At 44.0% G+C, this 24,400-nt stretch overlaps 1 protein-coding gene across 4 annotated transcripts in view; it reads left to right on the forward strand.

Annotated features, from left to right (window-relative positions):
- The window catches only part of SPACA7 (sperm acrosome associated 7), a 59,139-nt gene that overhangs the window by 1,468 nt on the left and 33,271 nt on the right, over nucleotides 1-24,400 (forward strand). The window contains exons 1-6 of one of the 4 annotated variants that reach the window (XM_063650697.1): nucleotides 272-426; nucleotides 1,338-1,426; nucleotides 15,766-15,822; nucleotides 20,868-20,957; nucleotides 21,887-21,994; nucleotides 23,885-23,980. In XM_063650697.1, coding sequence (XP_063506767.1) covers nucleotides 350-426; nucleotides 1,338-1,426; nucleotides 15,766-15,822; nucleotides 20,868-20,957; nucleotides 21,887-21,994; nucleotides 23,885-23,980 — 517 coding nt within the window. In that variant the 5' untranslated portion in view covers nucleotides 272-349. Of the gene's footprint in view, nucleotides 1-271; nucleotides 427-1,337; nucleotides 1,427-15,765; nucleotides 15,823-20,867; nucleotides 20,958-21,886; nucleotides 21,995-23,884; nucleotides 23,981-24,400 lie in introns of those variants that run through there. The other 3 variants (XM_054446820.2, XM_054446818.2, XM_054446819.2) reach the window with 3 other exon arrangements.

Below are 24,400 nucleotides of genomic sequence, written 5' to 3' on the forward strand. Positions count from 1 at the left end.
CATAAGTTTAATAAAAATTGATTGTCCTTGCAACAGGACACAAAGGTCTGCTATCTTTGAAGACCTTTTAAAATCTAGACGTCCATGAGAGAGTTGCATATGTTACTTATTTTAACTTTTATTATGGAAAATTTCTAACTTGGAAGAATATCATGAACCTCCATGTATTCACCCTCAAGTTCAATTATTGTGCATATTGTGTTCGCCAAACAGGAGGTCAGGCCTGAAAGGAAGCCAAGGCAATAAAATAATCAAAGATGGAGGGTGAGGAATTTGATCAGATATCAAGGGTGACCAGGCCAAGACTAGGGGATTTCCACTAAAAGACTTCACAGGATTCCTACTAAACATGGGGAAAAGCAGACAAAGACAGAAGCTAGGGTCAAGGCCTAGTCAAAGAGAAGACTCAGAGGAGCCTGGCATGAGGTAAGTCAAGGAGCGAGGCTTTCTCATTCCCTCCTCTTGTTCAAGAAAGAAGAGACATTCCTTTTCCCTTTGAACAAGATAAGTCCATTTTTCATCTGGTGGAGGATATTTGCTGGATGGTACAAGTCGTCAGGAATTTAATGAGGGGAATGTCTACAAAAAAGAGAATAAAAACAAAGATTTATAGTTGGAAACACAGTTCCCGAATCCAGAGGGCAGTCTGTTGAGAAGATTTCTGGATTTTGGGCTCGAGGCATCTTCAGCTGATGGGGCAAGGATGGATTTCCTAGTTTGCAGGGGGTGTGTCCTTGGTGACGTCATGACCATCAGAGCCACAGTCATAGTTCTGCTGGGGGCAGAGCGTGGATGTGTCCAGATGGTCCCACGGAAGGCCTGAGTTGTCAGGCTTTAGTTCTCAGTAACACCCAGTCAGGAGGGCAGAAGAAAGACGGGAAACGTTAGCCTGGGGACATTGAAGGAATCTAAAAGACTTCAGGATCCAGTCCAGTTTCGTAGATAACAAAGTAGAAAGTAAGGTGGAGTTTATCAAAAGATTAAAAAAAGTAGAATACACAGGGTTATAACTCACAAGGGTGTGCTACCATTTTTCATTAAAACATAAAACATGGCTCTATAGTCACCCCCTTTTTTTGATCAAGATAACAAAAGTAATGCTATTCTTGTCTCAAAAATATATCACATCTTGCAAGATTTGGTCTGATTATTTACATAAGTGCAGCAAGAATGGTAATGGACCACATAAATTGAGTTGTCTTTGCTGGAGCTTTTTACAAGGAATCTCAGATTCAATTTTTTAAAAGCTTTTTGAGGCTAGGAAGCCCAGCCAAAAACTCACCATCAGACTTCACGTGTGGTACCTGAAGACTTGGGTGAATTTCTCTCTTCCGAAGGTCTCGAGGTTCCCAAAGTTCCTGGATCTGCCAGAAAATGACCTTCTTCACTCACCTGTGGGATGAGGACCCGGTGAGCCAGGTAGCAGGTCAGTTTCTCCAGCTCCATCAAATCAACCTCAGTTTTTAAAAACTGTCTGGTCACATCTGATTCTATGTATCAATCTCAAATATGACATTCCAGTCAAAGCCTTGGTAATATGACCAATGTTTGCAATCGTGTCCTGTTGCAAGGAGAATCAATTTTAATTAAACTTATGCAAACAATTATATGGTCCTGAAAATCATAATATCTGAATTCTAGAGTGGGACAAAAAATATAAATGCTTCATTTTTGTTTATGAAAGTGTAATTACCAAATTGTTGTCTGTTATGCATAGCCTAAGAGAAACCAGAAGCAGAGAGTTCTTTAAATCTGGAAAACAAAACATTAAAAAACCAGAAACATTTCCAAGAAAATTCAGAAAAATTATAATCGTCCCCACATTGAGTCCCATATAATTAATTCTTGTTCTACTCAATCTTGGGTTAGCAGGTTTACAAATCCGTCAATGTCTCCCTCAGTTCTGGAAAAGTCCAGTCTAATCGTGCAATCTTAGAGGCGTCAGAAACCTTACTCCAGAGTACTTGGCAGAGTCTTACCTAAAAATCTCCTTGAAGACAAAGAATTTTTGGACTGTAGCTGATTGCAAAAGCTTTCAAAAAAGCATCAGAGTAAAACAATAATTGTCTTGAATGACAAAAGACATAAAATGCATAAAATGGCCATGGTTAAAAATCTGATGAGAGTTAATTATGCCGCAATTGACAAGGAAATTTGGTTGTTTCTGTGACATACAACATTACAAGACAATAATGGAAATTAGGACTCATAACTTTATACCAGGACATATCATGGACAGTAAGGACAGTGAAAATTTCTAGGAATTTTATACAATTTCTGAAACACTTATAACATATATGCATACAAATATAAAGAAGGCTAAACATCCCTTATTTGACAATGCTTTTTACGAATTTAATGTATCAAATAAAGCTAATTAGTTTAACATCTTTCTTTTCACCAAGTGAGAGAACAAATCCTTTGAGATTTTCTAGTGGCCCTCTGGGAAATCTCAAAATTAGTTTGAGGTCAAAATTCTTCATTTAGAATTTTACTTGGATGAAGTTGTCAAAAATTATAAAAGGTTTGAATATCTGGTTAAATAGGATCATAAGTTACTATGAAATGGTAGTTATCCATTTAAGTTAAATGACAGTAAAGAATTTTTAAAGAAAATATAGGAAGTAGCATGGTTTTTAAAACAATTTAGCTCTTTTAATATTGAGGAGACTCAGTTTTCTTAAGTAATCAAAAACGTGATAAAGAAAACATGAAACACAGGAAATATTTGATAAGACACAGAATCTTTGTTTCCTAGTAAGACTACTCAACAGGTAAGAAACAAGTACTTCTTACAATCTCTTATTAAGAACAGACCAGACCTGGTGTGGTGGCTCATGCCTGTAATCCCAGCACTTTGGGAGGCCGACATGGGCGGATAATCTGAGGTCAGTATTTCAAGATCAGTCTGACGAACACGGTGAAACCCCATCTCTACAAAATTAGCCAGACGTGGTGGTGCATGCCTGTAATCCCAGCTACTTGGGAGGCTGAAGCAGGAGAATCACTTGGACCCAGGAAGTGGAGGTTGCAGTGAGCCAAGATCACGCCATTGCACTCCAGCCTAGGCAACAAGAGCAAAACTCCGTCTCAAAAAAAAAAAAAAAAGACCAATAATTCAACAAAACTTTGGCCTTTTAGCAGACAGATAAAATCAAACTCCAGTACTGCATTGCTACACTATTGATACTAAAGCTCATCTATAAAATCTTATAATAAAATTCATTTACTCTTAGTGTATCTTGACCACATAAGATTTTTCTCTCTCTCTTTTTTCTCAGAGACTCATTACATCTTTCCATACTAATTTACGCATTTTGTCCGGTTTTTTCTCTTCCTGAAAAAACAAACTTTAAACCACTTTAGGACAAAATTACTCACTTTTTTCATCAACAAAAACACATTCTTCATATCACATATGCTTTCTTATCAAAAACAGATCTTACTTTCCTTTATACTTTGCACAGGAAGTTGTTTTTCTTCACCCTCATTATTTCCAGTAGTTTTAATTACATATGTTGATTATGTTGATTACAATGTTCAACAGAGAAAACTAGGAGTAGACAGTTGTGAATTGTGTCACATATAGCATTCTGTAACAAAGCAGCAAATTGTATGACTATACCATCTTACAATTTTTAGAGATATATTTATCTACAGCATAATTTTTCAAGGTGGCAAAAACAACTTTTGTTAACAGACTCAAATACATTTAGTCTCTCTGTACCATATAAAATAAGAAGTCAAAAGTATATAAACTTGTGCTTAGTACTGAGTGTTTCGATAGCTTATCTTATTTAAAAATTATTAATGAAACTCTTGTTTTACTTAACTGATCATGATGCCAGGGTTATGAGTCACCAAAAAGATGTTTAGAAACTGTTTTTAAAAGGCAAACACAGGTTGGGTGCAGTGGCTCATACCTCTAATCCCAGCACTTTGGGAGGTTAAAGCTGGTGGATCACTTGAGGCCAGGAATTTAAAACCAGCCTGGGAAATATGGTGAAACCCCATCTCTACCAAAAAAAAAATGCAGAAATTAGCAGGGTGTGGTGGCACGTATCTATAGTTCTGGCTGCTTGGGAGGCTCAGATGGGAGGATAATCTGAGCCCGGGAGGTCGAGGCTGTAGTGAGTCATGATCACGCCCCTGCACTCCAGCCTGGCTGACAGAATGAGACCCTGTCCCAAAAAAAAAAAAATGCAGACACACTATTGTAACTGCCCAAGGGGTTTACTTGCCCCCTGCCCAGGCAGAGCCAATTCACCAAGACAGGGGAACTGCAATAGAGAAAGAGTAATTCACACAGAACCAGCTGTGCGAGAGACCAGAGTTTTATTATTAGTCAAATCAGTCTCCCCAAGCATTCAGGAAACAGAGTTTTTAAGGATAACTTTGTGGGTGGAGGGAAGCCAGTGAGGCAAGAGTGCTGATTGGTCAGCAATGAAATCATAGGGAGTCAAAGCTGTCTTTTTGCACTGAGTCAGTTCCTGGGTGGGGGCCACAAGATCAGATGAGCCACTTTATCCATCTGTGTGGTGCCAGCTGATCCATCAAGGGCAGGGTCTGAAAAATATCTCAAGCATTGATCTTAAGAGCAGTTTAGAGAAGGTCAGAATCTTGTGGCCTCCAGCTAAATGACTCTAAACCATATAATTTCTAATCTTGGAGCTAATGTTAGCCCTACAAAAGCAATCTAGATGCCAGGCAAGAAGGAGGACTGCTTTGGGAAAGGGCTGTTACCATCTTTGTTTAAACTATAAACTAGGTTTCTCCCAAGGTTAGTTCAGCCTACGCCCAGGAATAAACAAGGACAGATTGGATGTTAGAAGCAAGAGGGAGTCAGTTAAGCTGGAGCTCTTTCACTGTCTCAATCATCATCTTGCAAATGTGGTTTCAATCTCTCCCTTTGGGTTTTATAACACCTTAATCTTTTTTGTTTTTGTTTTTGTTTTGTTTTGTTTTGTTTCTGACAGAGTCTCACTCTGTTGCCAGGCTGGAGTGCAGAGGCGCGTCTCGATTTCTTGACCTCATGGTCTGCCCGCCTTGGCCTCCCAAAGTGCTGGGATTATAGGCATGAGCCACTGCACCTGGCCAGTAACACCTTAATCTTCAGGTGTAGGCTGTGAAGATAGGAAAAGGCTGTCATTTCTCTGGCTTCTTCCCACTGACAGGGGACGTAGTGGGAATGGGAATGAACCCCAAGGTGAGAAGAGTGGAACCATTTTGCAACTGTCTGAGTGACACATGCAGGCCTGGCTGGGCTTCCAAGGCTTGTGTGGTAAAAACAGTATTACCTTTATTTATAGTTTTAGTACAGTATTTAAGTAAACAGCATATTATAAGGTAAATAATGAGTCCTAGGATAAGGAGTACAATTTTTAATTTTAAAAGCAAAGATTTGAGGCCAGGCGCGGTGGCTTATACCTGTAATCCCAGCACTTTTGGAGACTGAGGCAGGTGGATCACCTGAGATCAGGAGTTCGAGACCAGCCTGGCCAACATGGTGATACCCTGTCTCTACTAAAAATACAGAAAATTAGCCAAGCATGGTGGCGGGTGCCTGTAATCCCAGCTACTAGGGAGGCTGAGGCAAGAGAATCACTTGAACCTGGGAGGCAGTGGTTGCAGTAAGCTGAGATTGAGCTATTGTACTCCAGCCTAGGCAACAAGAGTGAAACTATGTCTAAAAAGAGAGAGAGAGAGAGAGAGAGAGAGAAAGACAGAAGGAAAGAAAGAAAGAAAGAGAGAGAGAGAAAGAAAGAAAGAGAGACAGAGAAAGAAAGAAAGAAAGAAAGAAAGAAAGAAAGAAAGAAAGAAAGAAAGAAAGAAAGAAAGAAAGAAAGAAAAGAAAGAAAGGAAAGAAAAAGAAAGAAAGAAAGTAAGAAAGAAAGAAAGAAAGGAAAGAAAAAGAAAAAGAAAGAAAGAAAGAAAGAAAAAGAAAGAAAGACTGAAAAAGATTTAAAAGCATTAGTTTGGGAATTCTAACTCATAAAGAATTTATAATTTAGTCTAAACTGCCCAAAAAAACTTTAAGAAGCACTAACAGCAATGTACTATGGGTTTTTTGGAAGCATAATTTTTCTCTCTCCAGTCCCTATTTTTTAAAGAAAAACAAATCATGATAGAAATGATTTACAGTTTACAAAATAAACTTTAGTCTTATAGTACTTGGCTTGATTATTTGCATGAAATACAACTAGAATAATTATTTTTCACTTAGGTTTTAATGGGCTTTGATGGAACTTTATTCCATGAAGAATTTTAGATAAGACTTTTTAAAAGCCGAGCCCAGCCATGGATTTGTAACCTTAAATACCTATGAGTTAAGCAAATTCCTCTTTTCTTGAGGTCCCAAGATATCCTGCAGTTCCTGGGCCTGTTAGAAAGTGACATTTTTTATTTACCACAGGTCAGGAACCTTGTACAGGGACTCTGTGTGGACAAGGTATGAGGCCAGATTTCCCAACGGGCTTTAATTGGCTTTATAAGTTAACTTTGATTCTTTAAAGAAGCATGCCAGTCCAGTTAAAGCCTGGTAAAATGACCAATTTCTCCAATTGTGTCCTGTTACAAAAGAAAACAGATTTTTATTGCACTTATGCAATTAACTATACTACCATAAATTGAGAATACTTAGAAATAGTTTTCAAATTTTGGAAAAATCAGGTAGAGAGAAACAAATATGTTGTAAATTTTGTTCACAGGAGTATATTTTACTCACTTGTTAAAAGTTGCAAATAGCTTTAAAGAAATAAGTTCTCTTGACTTGGAAAACAAAAGGTTTAGCAATGTTTAATATGTTAGTTTTCCATAAGAGTTCTAAAGTTTGGGTTTTTTCTTTATTCCAATAACATAATTTTTAAAGTTATCTGAGACCTGTACTTAGAGTTTTATATTTGATTATAAACTGCCTTTTGAAAAGGACTAAAGCAAGACAAAATGTTTGCGGATGACAAAAGAATTAGTATAGCCACTATTAAAGATACAATTGACAAAGAAATTTGTTACCTCTGTAGCACACAGTCATTTGACATAATAATTAAAATTATTACTGATAACATATACTAAGTTATATTAGAATTATAGGAGTTTTACATAATTTTGGAACATATATTAATAACACATTTACACAAATATAGCCCAAAGAAAGCCAAACACCATTTTGTATTTGACAATGTTTCCTGTATGGTTTTTATACCAAATAAGCCAAATGTCATTTTTGGACTTTAAAGGACCTAATATTTAAATATTGGGTTAGAAATAGACAAAATTTATAATTTGATTTTGGAACGTTTGTCAAATAGCAAAGGTTTAAAACACTGGATATCACAAAATAGAATCCCAGGTCATTATAATAAGTCATTTATTTAGCCAAAATGATAACTTCAAAATCTTAAAAGAAAAACCTTTACTCTGATAGAGAACACTTAGCTTTCCAAACAAGACCCAATAAAGACAGCATGAGGCTAACTGAACTTGTCTCTTCTCTCTCCTCCCTTTTTTCCCTGTCATTTACCCAAAGGAGAAAACAAAACTCTTTCATTATATTTTAACATTACATAAAATTTGTCTTCAAAAGAGAAAACCAAATTTCATGTGTGTATTGGTGCATTTTTAATGTTGAAGCTAGTTTATCAAATAAAATTTTATATCTCTATCCAGTTTTAATTAGTTTGACCATAAGGTAACATTTTTATAAACTTTTAGAAACCTTTACAATTTTCCATCAAAGAGCAGATTAATTTTCTAAGAAAACTCTATTGTTCGGACACATGGGCCCAAATTCTGGCCCCACATAAGTATGATTTTAATATTTTAGCCTACAGAAAAAAGCTAATTAAATCTCAGCCAACTTGTTTAAACCCACAGAATTTTTTATAAGATTAACCCTTTACAAACCCTTTTCACTTTGCTTAAACCTTTAGTTTTGTGCCATTACTCTTTTAGGTTAAGACAATCTTTACAACTCTCTGAACTAGACAAAATTGCATTCCCTTTAACAAAAGCCATATTCCTATGCCTTCTTATAATCTTCTACCAAAAACACATTCCCTACACATCTTGTATATAAAACTGTTTCTCCAGTAATCTTAATTTTATTTTATAATGTTAACTCTTAGCAACTTTTATTTTTAGTGAAAAACCTGGTAAGTAAGCTGTTTTAATTATGTACTAGGGGTGCAGCCTAGGACATGAGACACAAACGAAGATAAGGTCTGACTCTTTTCAGCATAGCTAGCGGCATGCCTCTCCACATGTCTCCAGGCCTTATCTATAATCTAATGCTTCAAAGTAGGTAAATTGAACAATTTTTAAAAGTCAAGGAAACAGTTTGACCTTAAAACATTTAGCAAATCTGATATTTGACCTTAATTTAGATCAAATGTCTACATTTTTAAAATATTTTATTTTACTAATAATTTTTAAAACTGCTTTTATTTCTAAAAGATTACTGGTCACATGAACAAAAATGCATTAAAGTTTCTACTTTTCTGACAAAATATTTGATTTAAGTGCTTATTTTTTAAGTCAATTAATCAGAGTGCTTTTATATATAAACAAGCATACAACACATATAAATAGACAGACAAAAGATTCAGCACTTGTAAGATTTTTTCATTGGCCAGTTTTTTAATTGGATGACTGGCTTCAGGGTGGAGCCCTTGGAGGAATGGGGCTGGGAAAGCATGAAACTTCTAGGGCCTAATAAGCAGGCATAGCTGGAAGGCAAAGACAGATCCCCAAAATTAAGGGTGCCATTTTATACTGAACACTGGATCCCCAAAAGGAGAAAAGTACTATGGGAGAAGACAGTGCAATGCTTCTACTGTGCATTTTATTGCAAGGCAACCCAAAGCCAGTCAGCCCATTTTATAATTAGACCATCCCTCATGGGAGTCCCATCTCTCAGTGGGGGTGGGGAAGTTTCCATATCTTCCAGATGCCCAAGAGCATGCATCTCTGATCCAAGAAGGCAAAGAGTCAAGTATTCCTCCTTAACTACTATTAGCCACCCCTTAAAGTAGATTTCCTACCTAGTTATTACACACCAAAGCTTTTTTATACTGCGAAGTAGTTTCTGATACCCCCAAAACTCAAAACTGTCAGATGACACAATGCAAAACAGAACATAGCCTTTGATTTCGAGAGGGATTTATCCACTTTTAATTCCTGGGGTTTTATGAGGAAAACAGTCTTTTTTTGTTTGTTTTTTGGTGTGTGTTTGTTTGCAAAACAGGGTCTGTGGTGCCTCCTCTGTTTTTCCCAAGGAGTCCCTGGCTACCAGAAGTTATCTTAGGGCCTCTCATGTGTGCATTAAGGGTGACAAGACAAAAAAAATGGAGACAAATAATACAGTTGACTGAGAAGAAAAATAAACTTTTTCCAGAAAAACAAGATCCAAGAAGAGAAAAACATAAAGGCCTTTTAAATACATCTATACCTTGTTTATCCACTTTTAATTAACCTGACTTTTAACCATGCTGCTTTTTAAAAAAGAAATCCCTTCAAATCTCTTATTACCTGACTTTAGCCATGCCAAGCGGCTAATATTTTTAGCTTCTGAACTTTACCAAAGGTAACCTCCTAGGTGTTTCAAAAACATGGTAAGAAGTTTCTTTCTTTACAAGATTTAGAATCTCCACAAGTTCAGAGAAAGGAAAATTCAAGAGAGGAAATCAGAAGCTATCTATGAGGGAAAAAACCTCAATAAATGGCAAAATTACATAAATAAGAAATCAGAAAGGAATCATTACAGAAGCCAAGACTAGAACCCAGGCCGCCATTGTCAAAAAGCAAAGTCTTAGCTACTGAGTTACAGCATTGAGCACTTTCTATTGCTCTTTCCAGAAGGAGCCTAGAGAACCAGTTTCAAGCTCGCAAAGGCTTTTAACTGCTTAAGAAAATGTTTAGGGCTAACTAGGACATGAATCCCCAAATTCCTGTCTTCTAGATGGTGGAACCAAGGGAAAGTAACTGCACATGATCACAAGGTTAAGCTCTTAAGGACACAAAACAAGACGGAAAAATTTCATCCGGTATTAGTTTCAGGGACCCACAGCAAAGTTTGTAACTGACCAGCCTGCCAGTCTGGCTTGAAAAGCAGGCTTGAAAGTGGGTCCTAAACCCACATTCTATCCTGTGATACTTCTTTCTCCATTACAGAACACAGAGAGACAAATTCTTAGCACAAAGTACTAAGATTGCTAAGATTTGCTACCACCTAAGACTAGTTTCACAAATCCTTTTTCCATTAATTAAATCCTTGCAGAGAGACAAATAGTTTACCATTTACTCAGAGAAAGAGAGAGAAACCAGAAATTTGGCTGGTAAGAATTTCTTATCCTTTTTATCGGCATACTAGGCTTGCGGGCTCCCTTTCTATGCAGATTTCAGAAGAATGGAGTAGTTTCTGATGACCCTGCTCACTGCACCATAGCCGTGGGGTTCAAGCCACTTTACAAGAGAAAATCACCATTTCCTGTTTTATGGAACCATAGGCAAGATTCTTAATTTGGAAGATGCTGCCCAATGGGCTGCAAGGAGAACAGAATTAACATTTTCTATCCCAGCAAAATACACATAAGAAAACAAACACTGGTCACCTCGTTCAGCACCCAATGTCAACCTGGCAAAGCTCAAACATTTTCCCATTGGTCCCTGTTTTCTTTGATCCACTCCAGGTGGTGATGGACAACCTCTGTATGGCAATTCACAATGAGATCTCTGGGCAAGGCGAAGACAGGCCTATTGAGCCTTCTCTAGGGCTCATCAAATGTGACCAGACAAATAAGGAGGGTTCTGAGTTATGCCTGCTGGACTTCCATCAGCAACCCCTTCAGAGATCCCTTCCACATACACAAACACACATTAAGATGAGATGGACAGAAGGCCTTCCAAATCAGATCCCCAATTAAGAACTCCAAGAGTATCCCTTTCAAACTATCCTCCTATTCTCCATCTGGGAAACCTCCTCAAAATCTTCCTGAGTGAGGAGAAGTTTCCCAAACCAGGAATCTTCCTACTAGTTAGAAAGAGCCAGCCAAGACCCCCAAGGAGCCAAACAGATACCCTACAGTGGGGCTACACACAGACACCCTACCATGGGGCTACAGACAGACACTCAGATAGGGCTACAGTTAAGGGACGTTTCCCCAGAACTATTTCTCCATTGCAATTAAATCCATGCACATTGGTTGGCAGTGCCCCACCAGTAGAGAGAGTACCAGAGTCAGCCCCTAGTCCAAGAGAACTAGGAAGCCACTTGGGCTGGCTGGCTTCTGGATCCATTGTTGAAGGGGAGCCACTGAACCATGAGTGGATATCCAAAAGGGCAGTCCTGTACAAGCCCCCAAATTTGTAACCACCCAAGGGGTTCACCTTGCCCCCTGCCTAGGCAGAGCCAATTCATCACGACAGGGGAACTGCAATAGAGAAAGAGTAATTCACGCAGAGCCAGCTGTGCGGGAGACCAGAGTCTTTTTATTACTCAAATCGGTCTCCCCAAGCATTCGGGAAACAGAGTTTTTAAAGATAACTTGGTGGGTGGGAGGAAGCCAGTGAGCCAGGAGTGCTGATTGGTCAGAGATGAAATCATAGGGAGTCAAAGCTGTCTTTTTGCACTGAGTCAGTTCCTGGGTGGGGGCCACAAGATCAGATGAGCCACTTTATCCATCTGTGTGGTGCCAGCTGATCCATCAAGGGCAGGGTCTGCAAAATATCTCAAGCACTGATCTTAGGAGCAGTTTAGGGACGGTCAGAATCTTGTAGCCTCCAGCTGCGTGACTCTAAACCATAATTTCTAATCTTATGGCTAATGTTAGTCTTACAAAGCAGTCTAGTCCCCAAGCAAGAAGAAGTTTGCTTTGGGAAAGGGCTGTTACCGTCTTTGTTTATACTATAAACTATAAACCTTCTCCCATAGTTAGTTCAGCCTATGCCCAGGAATAAGCAAGGACAGCTTGGAGGTTAAAAGCAAGATGGAGCCTGTTAAACCTCTTTCACTGTCTCAGTCATAATTTTACAAAGATGGTTTCCCTATGACACCAAATAAAGCTACCATCATCTCCAGTTATTTCCTTGTTAACTATTTTTAAGTTTATTTGGCTAGTAACCCAAGTAGAATAAAATTATGTCTGCATTATATCTATAGCTGACAACTCCAAAGACAAACTGTCTTTATTTAACAAACAATCTCAAACTAGCTTTATATATCAACCATCCTAGTAATGTAAACTTAAAAAACATTTGGGTTAGCTCCTCTGTTTCTGAGAGTCCTGGGAATATTTAATCAAGCGCATCTTTTTTCTCTAAGCCAATTTGAATAGAACTCCTTTAAGGAATTTTATAATTACTTCGGCAATACCATCCAGAGGTAGAAAAATATCACATATATGTAACATAGGTACATACACATACAGACAGACACATGAAAACAGTGATTGTATGGCTTCATTCTTAAATTTTAGCCATGAGTCCGGCAACACAGTAACACAAAACTCACTGGTTTATCTCCACTCTATGTTTTTATCTGAATTATGTTTCTGATAAAAACGGGATATGTTGAGGTTACCCACTCAATAAGGGCTAAAGATTTTTCTTTCTTAACCAGCATTTGTGAAGGGGAGTTTCAAGCCTTTCTTTTCCCCTGATATTATTTAATCTTACAGAGGCTGTGACTGAAGCAGCCATCTGGATATGTCAAAGCCTTCACTGAGTAGATAAAATGTCCCATCTGTTTCCAGTTGGTCTTTTTCCTTTTCAGCCTCAGATCAGGTAGTTGATCTGGGGTTGTCTGGGTCCATAAAGCTCCAGGGACTGTTGGGAGTCTAGGGGCTGAGTGGGAAGAGAAGGGTATAATGGGGGTGGGGGGAGGAGTGGAGGCCCAGGGGGACACATCCAATGGTGCAAGGGGGCTAACAGAGATTAGATGGTGCGAAGAGAACTCGGGTGCAGAGACTACATCTAGGAGAGAAATCTGGGAGCCAGTTTGGGGAGATCTGGACCATGGCCACTCTGTATGGTCCTTGCAAAGTCACAGCAAAAAGGAGAGAAGCAGAGCCAGTGCCTCAGTGGGGAGGGTCAGGAGGGTTTTAGAAGGGGTTTCAGTAAACAGAAGAACCTTGCCCATGTGCAGTTGAGCTCCATGCCTTTTCATGGGTATGTGTTCAAAAAATGGCAGTGTTAGCATGGCAGTGTTAGCACGATCCGAGAGCAGCATTTTTGGCCCTCTGTATTAGTCAGTTCTTGCACTGCTATAAAGACATACTTGAGACTGGGTAATTTATGAAGAAAAGAGGTTTAATTGGTTCACTGTTGTGTGAACTGTATAGGCTTCTGCTTCTGGGGAGGCCTCAGGAAACTTACAATCATGGCAGAAGGCAAAGGAGAAGCAAGTACACCTTACATGGCCAGCAGGAGGAACAGAGAGAGTGGGCAGGTGCTACGCACTTGTAAACAACCAAATCTCGGGAAAACTCACTATCATGAGAACAGCAAGGGGGACGTCAGCCCCCATGATTCAGTCACCTCCCACCAGGCTCCTCTTCCAACACTGGGAATTACAATTCAACCTCAGATTTGAGTGGGGACATAAATCCAAACCATATCAGCCTCTGACATCCAAAGGTGAAGCAGAGGACAGGAAACCCTCACTGTGTGTCCTACATGGACTGGCCAGAACCACTCCATGGTCAGTGGTCTCTCATCAGGAAGGAGTGCTGGGGGCACTGCACTGTTTAAACCACAAAAGGGAGGAGAGTCTGGTCACAGACTTGAATGATTGGCTCAAGGAGACAAAGGAATGGGTCCTTTGTTTCTTGTTTTCCAGAGCTGGCTTCTTACTCCTTAGGAAAGCATTCAGGTCACGGTTGTGTAAGGAATGGGTAAGAGAGAAAAAAGGTCAGAGTTTAGTCCTTACCTCCCAAGATCTGATTTCCTCATCCAGACAGTTGAAACAGGTGACCAAGGTCTTCCCCAGCTTGAAGACCAATTAAGGGATCATTTCTAAATCACTTTCTCATGAGGAACATTGGGTTTCCTTACCCTCCTTGGGCCTTAATGACTCAGTGGGCACTTCAGGCATCTGCCTCAGAAATTGAGTTGACCATGTTACGTGGCTTTCTTGAGATGTTGGACCTTGAGGGAGAGAGGAGAGCGGTTAACGTGGTCCTAGTGATTGAGAAGGGTGCAGTGCTGTTTTCCCCAAATTAACCAGAATGAAATCTCAGAACTCCACAGGGAACCCTTTCACAGAGGCCAGAGTGTGCACAATGTAAATATCGAGAAAGAGCAGTGGATTCTTACGATTACACGGCGTGCAGCACCTTAAAACCGTGAGGCTCAAGTCAGAGGTGACACGGGAAGGATATGGCAAAGCCACTCCACTTGACAATGCACTTCAAAAATCGCACGGATGTTATAAAACACAAATATTTTACTGCACATGCTTACTGGCTGACTCGCACAATACTTCCATTATAATTATGGGACAGACACAAAATGAAAAGAATATTTTTAACAAAGCACTTGCACGATGCAGCTGTACCCATTCTTAATGATCATTAATGTCTCATCCAAAGAGAACTGTACTTTGTTTGTTTCGTTTACCGAAGGTCAGCATACTGGGAAGCAATTGTCATCACATCTCAGACCTTTTTGCATATTTTCCCGCATTGTTCTGAGCCTGCATGTGCGCAGACGAGTCGATTGGTATGCAGATTGTCTGTCATTAAAGCCATTTGGAAATCAGCTTTGTCATTGGTTTAGTGTTGGAACTTCAGATCCTAGAAGCCACCACTGGAAAGCTCTGTGCACTTGGAAAGGGAAGGTGTGTGGCCCTGCTGAGCCCAACCTCAGGGCTGGAGGAAGAGGCTGACCTTGACTTTGAGCCAAAGCAATGCCCCAGGACGCTGAGATGCCACATCTCCAATAAAGAAAAACTGTGAATGGCAGAAGCGGGGAACTATTGGGTGGGGGCTGCCAAGGAGATAGCAGTGCTCAGAACCGCCACCCACTCTCAGGGTCACTCAGCACAGTCAGCTCCCGTCAGTCAGGCAGCCGAGTCCACAGGTCAGGAGGCCACGGGGCTTGTGGACAACCCATATTCCAGACCTCAGCATTTCACCCACATGACTCCACCTCTTATCTGCAAACAGGACCACCCTGAAATTACTATGCTTATGAAGGAGGAGGAAGAGGGGTGGCCCGTCTCTCTGAGTCCTGCTCCTCCTAAAACAGAGCCGTGAAGCCAGGTCTTCATGATGCAGCCACAGCATCGCACAGTGTTTCCCATTTCCCCAGAACATGTTTCTAAGCCTCCAGGTGCAGGCATTGCAGGAGGCTTTCACGAAGGAGGTCAAACTGTTGCTTTCACAAGAGGAATGTGCCCTCTTACTCTGCTCGCCTCAAAGCAGCTGGGTGAGCCCAGTCATCCTTGGGACCGGGATGTTGTCTTGACCTCTCAAGGGGTGATTCCAGGGACCAGGAGGGCAGGCTCAGCTCAGAGCTCCTGGGCAATTGTCCTCCATCCTCACAGCCACCCCAGAGGTGGCTGTTTCTCTGCATTTTCCAGACAAGAAAGCCAAGTCCCAGAGAACTTTCCTGGGGCCATCTCTCATCACCTGCAGGAGAGACTGGAACTTGGGCAGGGCTCCTTCCTCTAGAGGGGGCTGGTGGGCACCCACAAAACCATATCCATTTAAAGAGAAAAATATGCAAATTCGATGAACATTGTTAAACTATAGGGTTTTTATTTCCTCCTAGGTTCACCTACTGAAATCCCATTCAGTTCAAAACATGAGGATATGTCTGAATTATTAGGTAAGGAAGCCCCTCCTATCAACCTCTGGCCTGTACGTGAAGGGGGCTGGATGGTTGTCTGTGGCTGTTTCCCAGATAACCTGGTATGAGCTGCAGACAATGGAGGGAACCGATTGGTTTGGGGCTAGAATCATATTCCAATGGCCCATAGCTTTACTGCTGACATTTAAGAGTCAAACCTCAAAACTCTCAAGAAATTAAGGAAGACAGAATTTTAGACCATTACGCCTAAAAAGTGCCTGGGAGCCTTGCTTCTCAAAGTGAGGTTCAAGGACCCTCAGCGTCTGCATCATCTGGTTTGAGGAGCTTGTTAGAAACGCCCAGTGGCAAGCCGGGCCCAGTCCTCCAGCACCAGCACCGCATTCAACCCGATGCCTCTGATTCCTGTGCACCTGAGAGGCCCCATGGCTGAGCCGTCCCCTCCTCCACCGCCTCAGCCCTGCCAGCCCCCTGGAAAGATGGTGGAAACTACGGACCCCCTGGCCTCACCCCGGGGATGCAGACCGTGCTGGTTTGGCTGAGCCTGGTGCCTCTGCGCTTCTCTAGGGCTCTGCAGATGATGCTAAAATACAGCCGGCTGAGAACCGCTGCCCTGGGCCAGGGCCGTCCAATAGAAACACAGCACAAGCCGCAGTTATGGTTTTCATTGTCTAGTGGCCACATTAAAAAGACACAGATGAGGCCAAAGCAGGCAGATCACGAGGTCAAGAGACAGAGACCATCCTGGCCAACATGGTGAAACCCCGCCTCTACTAAAAATACAAAAATTAGCTGGGCGTGGTGATGTGTGCCTGTAGTCCCAACCACTCGAGAGGCTGAGACAGGAGAATCCCTTGAGCCCTGGAGGCAGAGGTTGCAGTAAGCAGAGGTTGCAGTAAGCCGAGATCGCAGCATTGCACTCCTGCCTGGCAACAGAGCGAGACTCTGTCTCAAAAAAGGAAAAAAAGACACAGATGAAACTCATTGTAATAACATTTTATTTCACGTGATGATTTCAATATGTGATCAGTGTAAAATTATTAATGAGATGTTTCAGTCTTTCTGTCACGCTGGATCTCCACAGTTCCATGTGTCCTTTGCACTTCACGGCCATTTCCACATGGACAGCACGCTCCAGTGTGTGAACGTGTGGCCAGTGCCCACAGTTCTGCTCTGACCTCTCATTTTACATGTAGGGAAACTGAGGCCTAGAATGCTGGGACTCAAGAGCATGCAGTCCTGACCCCTGCTCACATCAATGCCCTTGGGAAACAGTCACCTCCCAGGACCTCTCTGCCAGCATTGCCTGTGGAGTGGGGTCAGGAGTAGAGGGTGGGGCCACCTTCCACCCAGCAGGGCCCAGGACTGCAGCTGCAGAGGCTGCACGGCCTTGAAGAGGGACTCCCGTGGGAATGCAGGGCCCCCAGGTGCTGGGCCCTTTCCAGGAGCTGTGGCTGCGGAGGCTGCGGAGGCTGCACGGCCTCGAGCAGGGGCTCCCGTGGGAATGCAGGGCCCCCAGGTGCTGGGCCCTTTCCAGGAGCTGCCACTGTCAGAAGTCAGGCTTTGCTCCCTTTCCACATCTGGGTGGGAGAGGCCTGGGAAAACTCTGCCTGCCTGCGTGTTTGATAGGTTACATGGATGGATGAGTGAGCGCTCCAGTGAATGAATGGATGCTCCCATTCTCGCTCCTGCCGCCCCGTCCACTTTCCAGGTACTCAAGGGAACTGCCCCAGGCAGGAGTTAGACTCCCCAAGGTCAAGGAATGGCTGTGACTGGACTCACTTTCCTGGTGAATCTGGCGGTTGCCAGATTCTGAGAGTTTTAGTCCTGAGACCAGCACCTGCTCCAGACAGTGTCTCAGCCATCCCCAGAGAAACAGCAGCCTCAGAAAAGGATTCAGGAAGAGGAAAGAGTGGCTGGCGTCTCTGATATTTTTCCTGGGTCCTGACCAACTAAACCTAGAAGGAGGCAGCAGCTCTTACCCCTATCCGCACCTCCAAATTTCTTCTAGGTAGAAAGCTGAAAGCGTTGACAGTGAGAATTCAAATCCCTGTGGAGGTCAGCGAAGCCCACCCAGGCAGGCCAGGCCAAGACTGTCTGTCCAGAGCTTTCTGCGGGAGGGGAGTCACCACCATCACGTGCAATTTCAGAGCCTCTGAGTCAGGGAGGGGATGGGGCCTCACTAGGGCAAAGGAAGCCCAGGTCCTGTGCAGGCTGCAGCTGGGTGTGCTGGGGGTGGCTCATCAGACGGGCTGTGAGGGGTTGGTGAGGGAACATGTGTGGCTTTCTCTGGTCAGCTCCGAGTTGGAAGTGAGGACAAAAGCCAGAGGAGCTGTCGGTGATGAATGCATTCCTGGCCCTCTGGGGCCACCTGGTCCAGGGGTTGCGCTTCCGCTGCCTGAGTTGTTGCTAGAGGAGGTCTGACTTCCTGCAAGTCTTACTGCGGAGCAGGCCAGCCTCCTGGACTGGCTGCTGAAGGTGTGGTTGGCTCTGTTTTTGTTTTTGTTTTTGTTTTCTGTTTTTTTTTGAGATGGAGTCTCACACTCTTGCCACCCAGGCTGAAGTGCAGTGGCGAGATCTCAGCTCACTGCAACCTCCACCTCCTGGGTTCAAGCGATTCTCCTGCCTCAGCCTCCTGAGTAGCTGGGATTACAGATGTGCACCACCTCACCCAGCTAATTTTTGCATTTTTAGTAGGACAGGGTTTCACCATATTGGCCAGGCTGGTCTCAAACTCCTAACCTCAGGTGATCCGCCCACCTTGGCCTCCCAGAGCGCTGGGATTACAGGAGCGAGCCACTGCACCTAGCCTGGTCAGCTCTGTTTTGATGGACGGTCTGGTCATTGTATTTCAGCCTCTCTTCTCTCAAAAAATTCAACCATCAGCAGTTAGACTTGGTTTTAAAACAAAGAGCTTTCTAACCTTGTTCCACCTGCTGGCTTCATCTCTACCTAAAGCGTTTTTCTAGCCCTGACCAATCTCCCTGAGGGTGGGGAGGCCCGTGGAAGGGTCAAGGCAGACTTTGGCCATGGGCAGCTCACCGTGGGGTGGCTCGGCCCCCCGCCTTTCTTTGGCCCCCAAAGCCATGACTGCTCTCCGAGCAGGAGCGCACCTCCCCACAGCTGGGCCACCATCCGCCCACCTCAGGGGATCTCAGGGTGTCTGCAGCTCAAGGAGTTTGGGTCCCCAGGAGGCCACTCCCAGTTTCAGGCATGGAGTGGACTGGGTCACACTGGGCCAGGTCAGGGACTGTGGGTGCGGTTGTTAGAGATGGAGAGTTGCAGAGACAGCCCATCCACCATGGATAGGAGTGATTCCCAGTAACAATGGGGTAACTGAAGCCAGAGTTGGCCAGGAAGTTCAGACAGTGCCCCAGGAGGGCTCCCTTCTTAGGGCTGGTCAGCTGAATCCTGTCCTCTGCCTGCCCCCATTTGCCCTGGGAGCCCATCAGCCCTTGGTAGAAGCTCTGTTACTGCTGACCTGCTGTGCCTGGTCACAGCTGTAGAATGCTGCCTCCTGGACATGGCTGGCTAGAGTGGGATAGAGACAGGGACTGAGGCTGGGCCATCCTTGGACCCCAGTGCCCCTGCAGTGTCTGGTTCAGAAGAGTGCACAGTAAATGCTTGCCATTCAAATGCATATCCACTCTTCTCCAAGACCCCTGTCTCACTGGACACCACAACTGTTTAGGAACTTGGAATTCCTAAGATTGGTGCTTCTGTCCAATCACTGGCCCCAGCGGACAGAGCCTGAGTGGCAGCGCCCAGCCCCTTGGCTGGGATCCTGGGGCACCCGCGGCTAAGAGGCAGGTGGCACGCAGCTCTGGTCCGGCAGTTCCGCGGTACGAGGCCATGTCCCTGAGGTTGTCCTGGCCTCTCCTCAAGCTCGTGCCTCATGATCAAGGATGGTGTCCACAGTGCCAGGCACCGCGTCCACTCCCAGGGCAGGAGGCGGGGGTGTAGGCCTGGACACTGGTTCCCCTTTTATCAGGAGGAGCAAATTCCTTGCAGAGCTGGTAGACTCCTCCTACCTTACAGGGCTGTAGCCCACCCGGCCGCAGGGGGCCTCACTGGGGGTCACATTGCCAAAACCCAGCTCTGTGAGCGAGAAAGAGGGAGAGCGCGGCTGCTGGGCGAGAAACCAAGAGCCCAGGACAAAGAATTTTTCTCGGTCGTATTGGTGGCATCTTCATTTCCAGTGGCATTTTCAGCCTCTTCCCCTTTACCCTCGAATTCTGCATGAGCTGGTCCTGGAGTGACCAGACGCCCGCTTTGCCTGGGGGTGAGGAGCTCCTTGTTGAGGGACTTTCTGGGCTAAATCCAGAGGGCCCCAGCAAATCAGGACCCACTGCCCAGCCCAGCGCTGCAGCCTGGCCTGGTGACTGTGCTGCAGAGACAGCGGTGACTCTTAGTTGCCGCAACACCTGGCCATGGCCCAGGCTCCGTGCTGAGCGCCTTCTGCATACACTGCTTTATTGGACCCTCAGGAAAGCCCACAGGCAAACATACACCCCCATTTTACAGACAGGAAACCGAAGCTCAGAGCCATGAGGACATTTGTCCAAGATCACATTCTGGTGGGAGCAGAGCCTGTGTGTTTTTTCTGGGTCTGTCAGACACAAAGCTCAGGGCTCTCATGGTAAAAGCTCCCTAGGAGGACACATAGGGACGTAAAAGAAGAAAGTGAGGCTGCGTTGACACAGAGATCAGGAGCGACGCTCACTCACACACGGAGGGCAGCTTTGGGAGAGCCTCAGAGATGGGACAGAGGGACCCAGGGCAGGAGACTTAGGACCACGTGTGGGCCAAGCATCCAGCCTTGTACCTTTGGGGGGCAATGTTCAGTGTCCAAAACATCCAAATGGTCTGTTTTTCTGAAATTATTGAGGGAGGCAGCGGCTTGCCCACCCAGAGAAGGTTCTTTCGAAAGTCAAGTCCCACATCCCCTGGGTTCCGGGAGTTCCTGTTTCCCATTCACTGTGTGTACAGATGGCCTTAGGGGACAGGAGCACAAGGGCCAGCCCTGTGGGGCTGACTCTAACGTGTTCTTGTGTGCTTCTCCCAAGATGAAATTCTAGTCCAGGAGATTTTGGATCTGAATAAAACAGCACCGACCGAAATGCCAAGTACAGCAACAACATTATCAACACCAATACGTAAGGAAAAAAGCAAGCATACCCCTTTCTAACCCTCTAATTGCCCTTATTCCTAGAGGTCTGTGGTATGGAATACGTTACCCTATTATTTGAGCATTAAGACCAGCTACTTCTGGGGCAAGGGCACATGCAGATGTGAACAATATGGCATCTAAAACCATTTCTACAGCTTCCCGAGACAGAGGAAGTCAACCGTAGACTGGCAGGGATAATTCCCTTTACTCTGGGGTCTCTGGAGTGCACGTTCAGGCACGTTCTCGTCCTCGGGAACCACTGCAGGAATGCAGGGCACAGGAACATGAGAACCCTGCACTAACCAGCACTTTACAGTTCCTCCCACACACGCCCACACTCTCACTTCATGCTCACCTAAGGCTTCTGAGAGAGCAGGGCAGTTATCATTACCCCATTTGACAGAAGGTAAAACCAAGGTCTAGCAAATGACTTGCCCAAGGCCACACAGTGAGTCATGAACCAACACAAAGAATGGCCTTCCCCAAGTGCAGCTTCACATGGTCAAAGACATATGCAAGGAAATAGAACAGCACATTCAGAACCAAGACAGAGTACTGAATCAACAGTTGCCAAGGAGAGAACTGGGAATCAGAAATCCCCACTCAGTGCATGAAAATGTATGCAGCAGCAGGAAAGTTCAGCACTCTCTTGAAATCTTGCACCCAGATGTAAATTCCAGTTCCTAGGACTGGTTCACCTGCCATCTGCCAAGGTCCACACTGTTAGTTCAAGGGAGTCAGAGGACAACTGACTCTGTTTACACATTCACTTGCCAACGCACATTTCCAAATAGAGCTTGCAAACCATATTAACATCCCAACCTTATATTGTAAAATAAAGCATGGGCCAAAAATGTTTATACCTGTGTAATCAAGAAAACTTTTCTCCATTTTTTTCCATGTTCTTCATTGAAGATGCTGGTATTGATGAGAATTATCAAGCTGGTGGTTCTGAGAATTATCATGAATTATTAGAGAATTTACAATTCTCTCCTGGCATTGAGGACAAAATTTCCAATGATGGTAAATGCAACCCAGTAATTAGCCCTTCCCAAGTCCAGCTGTAATGGGAGAGGTAGGAGGCAGGCAGACGCAGGCGGAAACATCTCCTTCCTGGAGGATAAACCCTTGGTGGGAGAATGTGCCTGCTTCCCCTGGTTGGGCAGATCTCCCAGTCTCTGTCGGGGCTGAGGGACCCCCAGCTTCCCCACCCCCTGCTGTGGGGCTGACCCTGGAAAAAACACAGCCCAGGGAAGCACAGCAGAAATGTCTTATGGGCAGGCAGATGCCAAGACAGGGAGGCAGGTGCTGCCACAATGCCTGGCCCCTTCTCCCAAAGCTTTAGCTAAGTCACTTCTCCTTCCCAGGGCAGGTGCAGAGAGAGCCAGAGTGCCCCCAGGGGGTTCCCCCAGAAGTAGAGAAAAGCCTCCCACCAACAGATGAGTCTGCTGGGAAAAAATCAGTGTGCAAAGGCTCAGAGGATAAGATACTTGGACCCCACAGAGGGGCAAAATACCTCCTATTTACCCTGGAGATTCAAATCCAGAAAGGGCACATGTATATACCCAGGTATATGAGTCCGTTCTCACACTGCTATAACGAACTACCTGAGGCTGAGTAATTTATAAAGAAAAGAGGTTTAATTCGTTCATGGTTCTGCAGGCTGTGCATGAGGCATGGCTGGGAGCCCTCAGGAAACTTACAATCATGGCAGAAGACCATAGAGGAAGCAAGTACATCTTCACATGGAGACAGGAGAGAGAGAGTGAAGGGGGAGGTGCCACACACTTTTAAACAACCTGACCTCATGAGAACTCACTATCATGAGAACAGCAAGGAGGAACTCTGCTCCCATGATCCAATCATCTCCCACCAGGTCCCTCCCCTAACACTGGGGATTACATTTCAACATGAGATTTGGCTGGGGACACAGAGCCAAACCATATCACCAGGACACACATGTAGGACATCTGTGGTGTTCACCACACACAGGACCAGGTCACTCCAGTATCTGATGGTGTACCAGGAGCCAAGCATTTCTGCACGGGCCCAGGAATCTGCATGCCAATCCATTACCCCAAACAGTCCCCCCAATAAGACAGACTCTGGAGTTGGGAAAGATTGAACTAGATTTTTTCAGGGCTTAAACAAGAATAAGATTTTATTTAAAATTAATATGAATACCTCCGAATTTGTCTGCCTGATGGTCAGTGTGGTGTTTGCCAACTGGCAAGTTTCTCTTTCTGCCATTGCTTCTCCATTTATTAATTGGGATTCTGCTTTAAGAAAGAGCTGCCCCCTCCTCCCCTGTTTATGTATTCGGTTGCTTATTACTGTCTACACGGGCTACTAGGGATTTACTATAGTCTGTGGGTTATAAAACACTAACACCATTACTGATTGTGAGCCAAGAACTGGGTGCTCACTAAGTGCAATGCACAGCATTGCTTCCAGGCCCTCTCCACAGACAGAGCTAGGAAACATCTGTGCAAATCACGGATCCGTGCAAATCCTCCTTTCCTGCCCACGTTCCTTTCTTCCTACCCCAGTTCTGCAGCCGTTATCTTTTGTATGTATCTTTCCATTGTTTGCAATATTTTGCCATTTCAAACACAGCTGCAGTGAGCAGCCTGCAGCACAGGTATTTTCATATTGTCGGGAATTATCTCCAGGGTCAATTCTTAGCATTGGGATGTTGAGTCAAAGGACGTGTGGAGGAGTGAATAAGTAGTTTTAATAGTCAGATGAGGCCTGGCTCTGTATTCACATATTGAGTTTCCAAAACATATTTTCAAATAAAACTTGAAAATGATATTAGCATTTCAACTTAGCATGTTTAAGTAAATGACCAAAATGCTTATAAGTGTGTAATCAAGAACATTTTCCCCGTTTTTTCCATATTTGTCATTAAAGAAGCCAGTGCTAATGCAAATCTCCATGGCGATCCTTCTGAGAATTATCGTGGGCCACAGGTGTCTCCTGGCAGTGAGAAGAGTGTTTCCAGTAAAGGTAAATGTGCCCTGCCCACACTGAGAGCTCTGTGGGAGAGACGGAGGCACAAGTGTGTGAGGTGACTGTCTCCCTCCAGCCTCGCCAGTATGCCTTGTTACGCCATTAGGTTTCCACCAACATCATGGTGAGAAGTGGTATTTCAGTATTGCTTTTGTTTGCAATTGTCTCATTATGAGTGAGTTTAAACATCTCATATGTTTAAGGGCCATTTTTATACCACTTTTGTAAATGTTGCATTCACTACAATTTCCCATTTTCCTTTAGGTTTTTGGTCTTTTAGCCTCATTTCTCAAAGCTGTTTATATTTTAAGAACAAACTTTTAGAGACAGAGAGAGAGAGATGATATATAGACAGATAGATGATAGATGGATAATTATTGGGGTTTGTTAGTTCACTTTTGACTATGTTTATAATTT

The sequence above is a fragment of the Pongo pygmaeus genome, chromosome 14, assembly GCF_028885625.2.
Source record: "Pongo pygmaeus isolate AG05252 chromosome 14, NHGRI_mPonPyg2-v2.0_pri, whole genome shotgun sequence".
Lineage (NCBI taxonomy): Eukaryota > Metazoa > Chordata > Mammalia > Primates > Hominidae > Pongo > Pongo pygmaeus.